Source organism: Lepisma saccharinum, chromosome 27 (genome assembly GCF_977018435.1).
Source record: "Lepisma saccharinum chromosome 27, izLepSacc3.1, whole genome shotgun sequence".
Taxonomy (NCBI): domain Eukaryota; kingdom Metazoa; phylum Arthropoda; class Insecta; order Zygentoma; family Lepismatidae; genus Lepisma; species Lepisma saccharinum.
The window spans coordinates 8162529-8177944 of NC_139255.1; the positions used below are offsets into that span (position 1 = coordinate 8162529).

Here is a 15416-nt window from a genome sequence, read left to right on the forward strand (position 1 = left end):
CAAGGGGTACCAGGTTCAGTACCCAGTGGAGGCACATAGTGGTTCGGATCCCACTTTAAACTGTAGGCCCAGTCCCTATTAGCCTTACTGTGCATAAAGTGGACTTAAAACAAACTCAATCAATCAACCATGATAGTGCTTTCTCTATATTTAATGTTTCACGTTAACACAGATTGAACATAAGGCTATACGTCTATATTTAATGATGAAGTGAACTGAGGGTTCAAATTTAGGGTTCTATTCACCACTTTAACACCGAAATGCCATTTTATCTACCACTTTTTGATCTCGAAATGTACCCAGTTTTTGTATCGAAATCTTCATCTTTTATTCACCAAAAATATGTGGCTCTAGTTATTTTCACTTTTGACTGTAATCCAGTTCATAAAGCTTATAAATGCAAAATTGAATTCCATGGTGCAACAGCCTTTGAAAGCCAGTACCAGTCAAGGATTTTTTTGTTTTGTTTATTTGTTAACATGTGAACAGAACATATAGTCCCATCCTATTACACTAGGGAACAGCCATTTGTATCCTGTTATCTAACATGTGTTTTTAACTAATTTCGGATTTGCCACTCATTTCTCTCCATCACGTACCATCTTCCAGATATGTGCAACGTCATATTTGATATTATATGAGTAATGTATATACCACTGAATTCCACTTTTCTTGTAATCTGGCTAAACTGCAAACTGTTTGCATGCCAAATCATCATGCATCCCTTCAGTCGTGTCTTGTGTTGGTATGTGAGGTTTATTGTAATCCTGTTTGCTACAATAAAATATATTATTATATATCGTAATAAATAAAAATGCAGTTTACCACGTTTGATTTGTGCAGCGACACAGTGAACTCTGCTGTGATAAACTATGTCGACTGAAAGAACCCCTCAGCTGTGTTTATCACCGTAACACATTCTGTTACTTTTCTGACCAATGCACTCGAAAATTGCAATGTAAAAACATCACAGATTGTGTAAAGATAGTGTATCGACTGTACTTTGGTTGTCACTGGGATGTCAAGACCACCCATGTACCTCACATGGTACATGTCATAGTTGTGCTGCAACACTAAGAGAATGGTTGAATGGTATTCATTCAATGCCTTTTAACGTATCTATGATATGGCCTGAACCGAGACACGTGACAGATTGCTATTTTTGCTGCACTGTAATGCGTGACTATTTCTCGAAGAATAAAAGCATGTGTATATGCCAATGTGCTCTTCCCATTGAAGTCAGTACCACACAGTGAGGGATTCCCAATTCCTTAATCACTATTTACCACGTTGCATTTCTCGCGACCAGGACGGTTCTTTCAAATATAAAAGATAGCGTTAGATAGAAAAAGAGAGGTAGGTTACTATTTTTGCAGGATAAATTTCAAATCTTTTTCTTCATCTGGAAATTAATTTAATAACATCGCCCGATGTCGGCGCACCTGGTACTGAACCCTGACATGACCAATGTTGGCAGTACACTTCGTAGTTTTAAAAAAACAACTTTATTTTTAATTAATATAGCATAATTAACCCCATAAATCGTCTGTAATGCACAGGGAACTTTACTTTTTTCTTTACTTTCTATGCATAGAATGCATAAAACAGAATCATTCTGTTATCAATTCAATAAATACCCATTGAGATCATTGACACGCACAAAAAAATATTGCAAGCGACTCCATGTTTTTCTTTCCTTCGTACAATATTTTTTTTACACCTTACAAGCCTTTATTCCATACTGAAAGTTCATGCAGAGAATTATTTTTGTGTTTAATGTTTAAGTGTGGAGTCAGAGGTGAGGAGTATAAACTGCTTCTCCCCCACCGACCTTTCCCAGTGGTGAGCTGGGGAGAGGTCTGTGTGTTGGATGGTCGTAGCAAGAGGAGAAATTTTAGCATTACGCTTATTGGAGTATTATTGTAGTTGTTCTCTTTGGATGACCAAGCTTCTGATGGCATATAAAAACACATGAATGGAAAGAAGGCACGTTGAAGACTTGATTTGCCATAGGAAAAATTCGAAAACTCCTATTTGAATAGCTGTAATTTGAAGCTGAAGAATGTATTTTTTATCTCTATAATAAATGCATGGGAATCTGAAAATTCCGATTTATCATATTTTTTAAACATTGTGTTAATAAACAACTTGAAAAATTGCTTCCACTTGCAACATGGGGAGAAATTCATACTCTCTTGTAAAGCGGGGTTTCTTTTTTTAGCATTACCCATTCCGATGATACTGAAATAAATGTACACCTGGTGTGGCACTGTCACTCATTGCCTAAAAGCCTCCCCATTGGCGCAGTGGTAGCATCATCGCAGTGGTTCAGATCCCACTTTAAAACGTTAGGTCCAGTCACGATTAGCCTTTCTGTGCATAAAGTGGACTTCAAACACCAACTCAAACCAAACCAAACTCTTTGCCTAAAGAAGCTCCCCGATTGTCCTCACAATGCTGAGTCAACACTGAAAGTTAGTGCTCCCACAGGGAATCAATCGTACATGGCACTGCTTACACCAAAGGCTACATAGCCTTCTGTGGAAAGAAAACGTTGTTTTTTGACACAAATACTTCTCATCATATGCAACTTATTAATCCAATTTCAGAATCATTGAATGCTAACATACCTGCAAAATATGTAACTTAGTGACCTGTCATACTTCTTTGGATTTCTTGTAATACCCAAGTCAACATACACATCATGTTCGGATGGTTGGAGCAAATATTCTCGCTCATCCATTTCAAAATCCCTTTCATCTGAGCTAATTCGTAGCGGAACATCTTCCATTTCATGCGAGTCTCTCCTGAAAGTACCCTGAAAAGAATTTAAATACGCAGGTATGTAGAGTACAACAAAAAATAATATTACTATGTACACATTTTTTTCAAATACATGCTAAGAAAGCCATGAATTCAACTAAGAGGAAAGCTACATATTTTGAAATGTGACCTTAAAACATTTAATTGATTAATTAATTAATAACTGGATAATAACCAGAGTGGCCTTCCTAAAGAAGATTCTACAGGTAACAGCATGAATAACTAAGCAATACATTCTAATACAAGGACAACTCAACCATATCACTGAAGTGTTTAGAATTCTACTAACAACAGTGCAAAAATTTATAATGGCATGTTTAATATTCTGACTTAATGATACATGTGATACAGGAAACACACAAACATTAAAAAACACACACTGTATTTGTTATATTTAAAAAAGGGTAGTGGAAATTCTCTTAACTAAACTCGGAATATATACAGGGTGGCCCAAAAAAAAGGTAACCAAATATATTTCTGTGGTACAATTTTGGTTCCCTTTTTTTTGCACCACTCTGTACATTAAAAAAATAGAACTGAATTTAAAAATGTTGGCACCATGACAACAGGGTGCCCTGTATTTTTCTACTCATGGCCATACACGTATGTTATATAGCAGTTAATTGTTACATTACTAACCAAACGGCATAATGGGATAGGCTCGAAATCAAATAACTATCATCACATCATCATACAATTAATAAATAACTGTATTAATACAAGTTTACAACAGTGAAAACTTGTATAACTTGGGAAATTTTGCATTACAACAGGTTGAAACTGACAACTTGTTTCCTGTCCAATTGGACAAGTAACATGGTTGTTCACCAGGTTTCATAGTGTGTTGAGCAATGACAGAACATAAGGGGGGGGGGGGCAGGAGGAGGGAAGGGCAGATGCCTTCTTGAAAGTTATCACCCACTGTGTTCAGGACATTTTTTTGTTAGATTAAATCATGGGAGCTTCCACATAGGTGAATGGTTACTGCTCTTCCCTTTGGTGCAAGTGATCCTGGCAGGAATTCCAAAAATGTCGGTGTTGATCCAGCACCGTGAGAACTGGGGAGCTAACTGAATGCAATAAAGCAGTCTCTGGTCTCAAAAGCCCAAAAACAGCAGTGATTGGGACTCTGTGTGCTGGCCACATGCCACCCAACATACAGTTGTTTGGCAGGCTTCGACTTTCGGAGAGCTGTACCACAGAGTTTAGATTAAACATCTTGGAGAAGAAGAGATTACTGTTTATTCTAAAATCAATTGATGATTTCATTAATTTTAGACATCTCAACTTCTGAAATAAATGCAAGATGGAACCAATCGTGAAAGAAATTTAAAAAAAAAAACAGTTAAAGTGCAACACGTTCTGAGGATACCAGATATCCATTTGCCTCGAAAATTATTAAATTACAGGTCAAAAGGAAAAATAAATTTAGGAAGACCATATCGCTTGGGCTTTGATTACCCAGGTCTGAAAGTGCAAGAAGAAGACATCTCAACTTGTGAGTTTCAAAATTACTATTTATATGTACTAAAAAATGGGACAGACACATCACCCAAAATAGGCATATCAGTTTATCAATAAAACTGTTGATTCTTTTACCCCTCTGATATTTAGACATTTAGCCTGTAATTTTGCTGCTGCCATATTTGTTATAATCATTATTAATACAATGGTATAATCCATACAAATCCATGTAAAATAAATGTTTAAAGACAAAATTTCATTTTCAATATGCAATATCATTTTGCATTTTGTGAAATAAATGTCTTAGAAAAAAATGCCAAATGTGCAGTAATTGCTTTTCCCTTAGATGCATTTCTTTGTAGAAACAGATAATATGTGTGTGTTAGTTTTGTAAACAATGAATTTCAACAACCGCATGTGACTTATAGTAGTTCTACTTTTTCACATCAGGCGAAATTTGATTTGACTTAAGACATCTAGATGGCAGAGTGATCGAATTTCTCACGCCAGCATTGCCAACTTACAATTGTTCGGTGCAGAACCTATGGTTATTTTTACACTGAAAAACCCAGTGCTGGTTAAGACTGGAGGTAAACTCCAAACGGTAGTCAGCTAACCAAAACGTTTGAAAAACCGGCTCTTAGCGGATGAAAATAACAAATAAATACAATCATTATTTTCTGTACCTTAAGTTTTCTTGAAAGAAATATATCAGAAAAGAATTCTAATATATTTCATTCATGTTGTAGGTATTCAACAACTTCATCACTGTTAATAGTATATTTCCAGATCACCAAAAACATGAAGTCGAGAAAACAATGAAAGTTATCAATTTACTAAAATCTTTGTGACGATAGAACCAAAAAAGATAAAGTATAAATGAATGTGTGAGAGAAAGAAGGAAAAGATTCCACATTTTGGTCATTTTTAACTGAGATAGTCAGTTTATTACTTAAGCTAAGTTGCATCAACTGACAAAGAGAAATCAAACATTCTCCTTCTCAGCTCATAGTAGTAGTCAGTAGGAAATATCATTGATGGGAAGAAGGAAAACATTCCTGGAATGTTTGCCTTTTAGCTCTCGGCACCGACAAGAAGCAGCCAGCCTTTGAAGGAAAAAGTGTTGAAAATCAACTTTAACCAATGGTGGCCTATACTGTTTAAGAAGAGCACTAAAAGTTTGCAAAACAGAGAAGTGTTTCAAATTAGCAAGCACAGCCATCTCCCATAAAGAGAAGGAAAAGGATATGTGACTGCACACGAGTTTATAGACTGCACTAGGAGAAGTATTCATGCTCTATAAAGACCGTGAAATTGTGCTTGTTACTACTAATGCTTGTGGTGGGAAAGTTAAAAAAACAGTAATAATTTTAAACAATAAAACATAAAAAAATATGAGGACGTCGCTAGAATTGTGCATTAAGTACCAGACCACTGCAAAGAATTGTATGACACAATTTTATCATGGCCTTCATCCATGCAGTCTGATGGTAGCTAGCAGTGCTGTGTGTAAAATACCTATTGTAATATAATTAAGCCTTGTTTCCACATTAAAACCAATAAGTTGCTGACCAAGGCAGTTTATTAATATAAAAACACTTAACACGTAACGTTTCGACCCTGTATCAGGGTCTTCCTCAGATGAAGAACTAAACTTCCTTCGTCTGAGGAAGACCCTGATACAGGGTCGAAACGTTACGTGTTAAGTGTTTTTATCTTAATAAACTGCCTTGGTCAGCAACTTATTGGTGTTAAAATACCTACTGTTCAAAAAAATTTCATGTTGCAGTTTCACCCGTATTTGAAGAAAATGTTGTGTTACTTAAAATTTATTATCGAGAATTGTTAATGTAAACATTTTATTTGGTCAAAACACTTTTTTTGCATTCATAGTAATGTTATATCAACTAATAACTGGGCTGTAATATTTAAAAATTGCATTTATTGCTTACTACGTTCACCTGAGAAACAAAAGGAAAACACTCCATAATATTTATATAACTTTGTCTATTTACGTATGAACAATTTGCAAAAACTATTGCTTTAGAATTACTGTCAGAGTGATTTGCATTATAATTTTACAATAGGAAGTTTTTTAATTAATAAAGTATATTGAGCTCCAAAACTATTTCATTCATTTCTCAAAAATTACACTCTGTGGAATCTGTTCCTTCTTTCTTTCATCCATTCAAAATAACTACCTAACACTGTAGCATAACAGCCTGTCTTAAGGGCAAGATCTGCCAAGTAAATTCTCATTGGGAGTTGCATGGTCAACACATACAATCTCATCTCTATAAGGCAAATAAATCTACCTGTACCACAGCACAGGGCTGCGTCAGTGAAAATGAACCACATCATTAAACTGGCCACCACCATCGCCACAGCATCCCTGTTGAGATCATTTTGGCCTCAGTGTGTTGCAAATTTTTTCCTTAGTGGAACTGTGTGGCTCAAAATATAGGTTTGCCCAAATGAAAAGAACTTTGCTCTAGCGACGTTCTACCTAATCAAAGAAGGTAAATATGTTTGCCGATAGATGGCACGGTGTTTGTCCCAGTTTGCAGGGGTTTCCTCAGTTGGCGAGAGTTGTTTTATGCGGACAGGTTCATTATGGATTCCTCCAGATCAGCGCAGAGAGCTGTAATCCAATTTATTCGCGCAGAAGGCTAGCATGCTTCACAAATTTATCGCATGATGAAGGACATTTACGGAGAGCAGTGTCTCGCACACTGCACCATATTCCGTTGGTGTCAGCATTAGGAGGCACGCGAAAGCACCAAAACAATCACAGAAAGGTCAACGGTTCACCTGTGACAAAGAAGTGAAGAACACCATGGAAAACTGGATCCATAAGTAACCCAGGAGTTTTTACACTGAAGCCATTCACTCACTCCCTACGTGCTGGGATCAGTGCATCAATATCAATTGCAATTATGTGTAGGTATCATGTTACACATTAACTGTAATTCACATATTATGTAATGCAAATATTATGTAATATAATATTCTTTAGATATAACTGTAGTCTCCTTTTCATTTGGGCATACCTTATAGAATGCATGTGTGACATGAAAGGTTTGTTTGTTGTGGTGTTAGCTTTTGTAGTATTTCTATGAGATTTTTGGCATTTGGTTGGTTTGATTGTTTGATTCGGTTTATTTTACTTCACTTTTGGCTAATCGCGAAGATGAGGATGAGTGATGATGTGATGGAGTTAATAAAGAGACACTTACAAAGAACATCCATGCCCAGGCCAGGATCCGAACCTGCTACACACTGGGCTAACCACTCTACCACGGAGGCTGGCTTTTCGGCATTTGGTTGTGAGGGAGATGTGTAATGTGCAAAAGTAAATAGAAATAGCACATATGAAGAATTCTTGCAATGTGGAAAGCATGCCAAAGTTTTCTTCTTTGATGCTGCAGTGAAGCAGATGATGTGAGTGAACCAGTAACAGCATCCACAAGACTCAAAGGGGTGGTGGAAAGCCAGCCTGTATTTATCTGATCTTCATGACACGCAAATGCAATGAATGATATTCAGCGAACAACTTCCCCCACAATTCATTGCACCACATTTCATACAAACAGGTCACATCCTTCATTGAAAACATGCTGGGTAAGCATTGTGCATATGGTCTTTGCTGAAGTGATTCAAGGTGCACCATGATAATATGAGGAATGTGTACTTTTTACCTTTTTGGAAGCCTATAGAAACCGTGAAAAATGTGAAATGGAAATTTTTCTTGCTGTAGGAAGACTCTCATACTCTTTCCTTGATACACACGAATCTGTACGATTTCTTCCCAGAGTACACTGTATGATGACGTCAAATTAAATATCATCCATTATTGTTTTCAAGTAGCTCCCAATTTTTATCACAGTGCTACATCAACTCTTAAATTTTGAATCTCACTGGGATCAAAGCTGGGCCAGCTTACACCACTTGACAAATCATTCAACTGTGTCCAAATTCCAATGTATAATTATTAGAGGCACATATTTTTGGTAAATAAAAAAGCAAAGTTTTGGTACAAAAACCGAGTCAATTTCGGGTTCAAAAGTGGTAAATAAAATAATTTTTTTCTGTTATAGCGATGGAAAAGTGGTATATAAAATGACATTTTAATTTTAAAATTGTGAATGTAATCGTAAATTTGATTTAAAAACTGTCGGTAACGCGACTGACTACCATGCTAAAGGTCCCGGGTTCGATCCCCGGCCGGTTCAAATCCGGGAACTTTTCTAACGGTGGAAGCGGCCCCGGTGCCCACCCAGCGTCGAATAACATGGGTACCTGGGGGAAACCCTGGGGAGTAAAGGTGGTCAGGGGTGTGATGCTGATCACATCACCCCACTCACAACCGGATCAAGAAAGTGTGGGGCGTTACCCCCACACCCCCTATACGCCTTCATGGCATGGTGCTATGCACAGGGGAACACTTTACCTTTTTTTTTACTTGTTACACAAAATAAACATTTCCCTTCTAATAGCACATTTATATAGTTATCAGAGTATTAAGTTTCTTCCTGCATAAACGGGTCCTTTTTTGTTTATCAAATATTTACATCAGAATTAATCAGTTTTTCGTGAATTGCATAAAATAAAAGGACAATTCAAACTTCAGAAAGTGTTGTGTCAGTAAATAAACTCTAAATTTCGTGTTTAAGAGTCTATTTCGCATTTTGCAGTTCATTTAGCATCATTTCATGACAAAACAGGCTAGGAAAATGCATCTTTCACCTTTCAGAAACATGAAAAATTAACATTACAATGTGTTATTTCACATTTCATGTTTTCGTCAAAAACGAAATATGCATGCCTCTCATAATTATGAGTCAAGTAGAAAAGCTGCCATTTCACACATTTAATATTCATAATTGAAACAGCAAAAAAGTACATAAATTTGTCCTCAGACCCATATATACTGTACTCACAAAAAATATCATCTACAAAGTATAATTCCTCTGGTTCTGTAATAGATGATAGGCTTACTTCCAATAGCTAGAAAGCAGCACAGTTTCTTAGAATGTAGAAGATCATCATGGAATTTGATAAACTAATTCAATATGATGGACTAAAGATCCAGCAGAACTTTAAAGTGGTAGTGTATTAATGCAATAATAGATTATGGAAAGTAACAAAGTTTTTTTTTGTTTTTTTTTTGGATAGAGACATACAAAAACTAATGGGTTTAGTTTATTTCACTTTCTAAAAATTGAAATGGTTATTTTATGAAAATATGAGGGTTGCTATTTATGTATCCGGAACTGGCAACACTAATGTTGCTAGGTAACATCTAATATATCCATCCTAAAGTTGGACATTTCTATGGTATATGTACCCAGAATGTTGTGCTTACGAATGCTATTTTTGTTTGTTACAGGGATTTGAAAATTTCATCGGAGGCCAACAATGGAATTAACTCGACAACATTTTCAAGCAATGATTTTCTACGACTTTCAACGTGAATTATCTCAACAGTGCATCGATTAACTCACTTCGACTTTTGGCGATGAAGCACCATCTAAAGCACTTTATATCACTGGTTTAGTGAATTCAATCGTGGCAGTCGTTCGCTCACGGACGAATCTAAAGAAGGTCTTCCAAAATCGGTTGTTGTGCTAGAAAACATTTATGCTGTGTGAGAACTGATAATGCAAGATCGTCATGTGACATATCGTGAGATTGAGGCATCCCTGGGCATTAGTATCACTAGCCTACATAAGATATTGCATGAACATTTAGCCGTGAAGAAGATTTGTTCGCGTTGGATCCCGCATAATTTGACAATCGCTCAAAAAAAGGCTCATGTCGATTGGTGCAAACAAATACTCACAAAATACAATTGTGGTGCTTTAAAAGCTGTGTATAACATCTACACAGGTGACGAATCTAGGATCTATGCATATGAGCCCGAAAGCAAACAGCAGTCAACGGTGTGGGTGTTCCAAGATGAGCCAAACCCAACAAAAGTTGTTCGTGCAAGAAGCACTTCAAAACAAATGGTCGCCTGTTTTTTTGGGAAAAATTGACATGTGGCTACAGTGCCACTAGAGAATCGTAGAACAGTCAATTCTGAATGGTACACAACCATTTGTTTGCCAGAAAAAAACAACCAGTGACACAGGATCATTCTTCACCATGACATTGCAAGTTCTCACACATCGGTCCAAACAACTCAGTATTTGACCGATAAAAACATTGAATTGATGGGTCATCCGCCATATAGCCCTGAATTAGCACGCAATGATTTATTTTTGTTCCCGTACGTGAAAAATAAGCTACGTGGTCAACGATTTTCAACGCCAGAAGAAGCGATTAATGTGTTCAAAATGCATGTTTTCGAGATACCTCAATCTGAATGGATAAAGTGCTATGAGAATTGGTTCAAACGTATGCAAAAGTGCATCGATCATCATGGAGAATATTTTGAAAAACAATAAAACCATTTTCAATTATACATATTTTATTTGTTTGTTATTCCGGATACATAAATAGTAACCCATATTATAGGGAACTATTTTACACATCATGTAGAAGAAACTTAATGTATAAAAATCTATGCACTAGTATCTTGCATATTATTAACAAATTGTTTTTGTCAAATTTATCAATTTTATATGATTTAATCTGCAATTTTTGTACTTATAAAGAAAAATATATAAAATCCATTTGCCAAAGACCAAAAACAAGTATTTGTTAAATTAACTATGTAACTATTAACCACAGACTTAGCTATTTCATACCACATGGGTGATTTCATATAATTTTAGAGTGAAAGTGACAGTCTCTTTAGCTTCCATTAGAATTTTTTCTTCTTGCTTTTGTTAGTGATCCTAATAGTTGGCAATGTTTAATTCTTCTTAATGAGTACCTTAACCAGGTGGTGAACCTAGTTTTGTGCTATTTTCACCAGATCTCATGATTTGTCAACTAGTGGAGATGTCTTTTATAAAACATACACATTCTCTTGTGTGATATTTCTTTCTTTTTGTGCAACTTTTTTGATTGGACAGTTAGGTTCCATGTCTGCATATAAAAAGTAATCAGTTAGAAATTTACATAGCGTGTAGATGAGGTAGTTAGGTTAACTCTCAAATAATATTTATCTTTATTTCTCCTTATGCTTTATGGTTAGTGTGAGCGGTCTAACTTATGAAATACTGGGAATGTGCGAAATGTAACAGTGTAAGTGACTAATCAAGAAAAGGTGGTAAAAATAGCTGAATCTTCTAGCCTCGTCTGATGACACGCCCTTTATTTTTATCATAAATCCATTTTAATTAGCATCTGCACAAATACTGTTATGCAGAGCTTATAAATTTCAGATATGATTCGTTTTATATCTCCTTTCAGTATTCTATGTTTTATCATTCAAATTTACTGCTTAAAATTATTAGAATATTACAGGCTACAAATATACTGAACATGTGTTGCAAAATTTGTTTTAAACTCACTTTTTATTCAGAGATGCTAATTGGGACTGGGCCAAGAGTTTAAAGTAGGAGCTGAGCCATTGTGCAATGTGCCTACGAATCAAACTTGATTGCAAGGCAACAGGATTAGCAACAACAATATCCTGAAGGCCTGAATGTGTTTGAAGGTGACCCCCCTACATAATATTATCTCATATATATTATATATATATATATATATATATATATACACACACACACACATATATATATACACACATACATATATATATATATATATATATATATATATATATAGGCACAGAATACTGACCGTAGCGTCTCTACAATCAGTGTTGCCAAAACAGTTGATAGAGAACAAAAGTACTGGCAACACTGATCGTAGAGTCAGTATTCTGTGCCTCTACTCCATATGATACCGATCTATCTTCTACTTTGAAAATGCAACATTGTGTTTATATAATGGATAAAAGCAAGGAGGGCCAAAAAGGGTAAGTAAAAATCAAAGAAGGTAAAAGGAAACACTCACCGGACAGTAGAAAAATTAAAAATTTTCGCTAATTTCATAGCATCATCAGTGTGAGGAGAAATAGACATAAATAATGGATAAAAGCAAGGAGGGCCAAAAAGGCTAAGTAAAAATCAGAGAAGGTAAAAGGAAACACTCACTGGACAGTAGAAAAATTTTAAAATTTTCGCTAACTTCATAGCATCATCGGTGTGAGGAGAAAGAGCACGCCGATGATGCTATGAAGTTAGCGAAAATTTTGAATTTTTCTACTATCCGGTGAGTGTTTCCTTTTACCTTCTTTGATTTTTATATATATATATTATTTACATTTTTCTTTCCAGCATGGCACTCTTCTGTCTCATTAAGGTAATTGTGAGGATGAGAAAGTCTGAGGAAGAAGTGTTTGTTTTCTTTTGTAGCAATAAAAACGTATGTAATGCTTTAACTTTACATGTTCATAAACATCTACATTTCCAAAAGTCCACCATTTAAAAAAGTCATGATATGATTGTATTTTCATGTAGTTACATAACATAACATAACATAACCCATGGTACAACAGCCCTTTAGGTCATGCCTACCTACTGACTTCCAGCCTCAGCAAAGGTGGCCAATCATCCAACCTGTTACACGGTCATGTGTGGTTGGAACGACAAATCCCCAGTCGTTCTTGTAAGTTTTCTGCAACTGGGTTACGTTAAGCATACGTAGCTCCCCAATTTTGTCACGGTGGTGGGAGGCCACCGATCCCATACACTGGGTGAAATTTCAGGAGAAAAGTTGTTACTATTACTCAAAGGAGACTTGAACCAGCATGTATCTCATAGTCCAGCCAAAACATGACACCTTACACCACATGGCTGGCATTTTTCATGAAGTTATTATATTTTTATCATACAACCCCACCCAGCCACATGATAGAACAGAATTACGAGGCGTATTTTTAAAGTAAGTACCGTTTTGAAATTCCACCGCTGCAATCGGTGTCTCGTGCATGCACACTGTGTACCTACATCTGTTGGCAAGCCACAGATGCCATTGCGGCAACAATCGATCATGTATACATTTGCTTTTGCATATTTAAAATGCCTCCGCCGATTGAGAATCCGGCCGACTGTGAAATACGAGCTGTTATTCATTTTCTTAGTGCTAAAGCGTGAAAGCAGTTGAAAGTCACCGTCAGATTTGTGAAGTGTACGGACAAAATATTATGAGTGATGGAATGGTCCGCAAATGGGTAAGATCTTTCAATGATGGCCGAAAGAATGTTCATGACGAGGAACGGAGTGGGCGACCCTCAGTGATTACTGTCGATTTGGTGCAGAAAGTCGACGAAAAAGTGAAAGAGAACAGACGCTTCACGATTTCTTCGTTATCAGAGGAGTTCCCTGAAGTTTCAAGAAGTGTTATCTACGAAATTGTTACCGAATGCTTAAACTATCGAAAATTGAGCTCACGATGGGTACCAAAAATGTTAACTGAGGCGCACAAAAGCAAATGTTTAGGTAGTGCCTTGACTTTTCTTGTGTGTTATGAAGCTGAAGGTGACGCGTACTTAAGCCAAATTGTCACAAGCGATGAAACATGGGTGGCCTACGTTACACCCGAACAAAACAACAATCCATGGAATGGCGGCATTCAATATGGCCCAAGAAAGTGAAGTTTAAGCAGACAATTTCAGTCCGGAAAATAATGTGTACCGTGTTTTGGGACAGGAAGGGGGTGTTGCTTGTTGATTTTTTGCCTCGTGGTGACACAAAAATTCCGAAACATATTGTGAGACTTTAAAAAAAAACTGCATCATACCATTCAAAACAAAAGGCGTGGCTGAGAAAGGGATCGTTTTGCTGCATGACAATGCCCGTCCACATGAGGCCAATCGAACTCAAGATCTCATCGCATCATTTGGCTGGGAACAATTTGATCATCCTCCATTCAGCCCCGATCTAGCACCCAGTGACTACCATGTGTTTCTGCAACTGAAGAAGCATCTCGGAGGTCAGCACCACGATGACGATGATAGCCTCAAAACGGCCGTGTTGCAGTGGTTGTCAACTCAGGCAGCAAACTTCTATGACGAAGGAATACAAAAGCTTGTTGTTTGATATGATAAGTGCATTAATATTGGTGGCAATTATGTAGAAAAGTAGATAAAAGTGTGGTCGTTCATGTAACAATAAAATTGTTACAAAAAGTTTACTTGTTTTTTGTACATATCAAAACGGTACTTACTTAAAAAATACGCCTCGTAGATTGAACTTCATGCATGACAAATAAAGGACAAGGAAATTTAAATCATAATGAAACACACCTGGTGGTATTATTTGTGGCATAAGTGCCATCTAGAAAGGAGGTGGGGGAGCATGACACTCAAGACTACAAGGAAGGAAGGGGCTGGGGCCTGACATGCCTTTTTTCATGACTGATGTGGGTGTGATGTCACAGCTCAAACAAAAACAGGCATTTTCACTCCATGCAGGAAGGATCATTTTTAGTGTCTTGAAAGGATAATCTATTTTGTTCTTTGTCCTTTACAAGGTTCTTTTTTTCTGACTAGTGTGATTGTGCAGTTTTGCAGTTTATATTGTTTGGTTGGTTGATTTGGTGTTTTAAGTCCACTTTATGCACAGTAAGGCTAATTTGGACTGGACCTACAGTTTAAAGTGGGATCCGAACCACTATGTGCCTCCACCAGGTATTGAACACGGGACCCGTTGATTACAAGGTGACAACGCTACCACTGTGCCATTGGGGAGGCCCCTGCAGTTTATGTTGTTTTTCAAATGCCTTCAGTGTGGTGTTGTGATGTGTAAAACTAACAGAAGAAACAGTAGGAATATTATTTTTCACAAATTCCAAAAAGGTTCTGTTGTTTGTGCTTCATGGATGGCGAAATGTAAGTGTAAAGTAGTTTCATTTCCTGCCTATACACTGCTTCATCCCTGGAATGTCTCCTGAAATGCATTTCTTGGGATGGTGTACAGGTCTTGCATTACATTCTGTTGAATCTCATCTACAGTTTGAAAATGAGAAAGTTTATTTCAACTTTGGAAATAAAAAGAAAAACGTCTGCCAGTGTCAAGGCCTAAATGAAAGATGAGCTGGGCATGCTTCCTCCGATATTCGCAGGTAAGAAGTGAAGATTAAGCTGGCATGTTGACATGGTGCAACATCTA

General features: G+C 36.7%; 1 protein-coding gene across 2 annotated transcripts in view; it reads right to left on the reverse strand.

The window, feature by feature from the left end:
* The window catches only part of LOC145980273 (putative phospholipid-transporting ATPase IIB), a 155414-nt gene that overhangs the window by 120445 nt on the left and 19553 nt on the right, over nt 1-15416 (reverse strand). For both annotated transcript variants that reach the window (XM_083113281.1, XM_083113280.1), the window contains exon 2: nt 2631-2818. In XM_083113281.1, the coding sequence (XP_082969407.1) occupies nt 2631-2791 (161 nt within the window). In that variant the 5' untranslated portion in view covers nt 2792-2818. The remainder of the gene's footprint in view (nt 1-2630; nt 2819-15416) is intronic.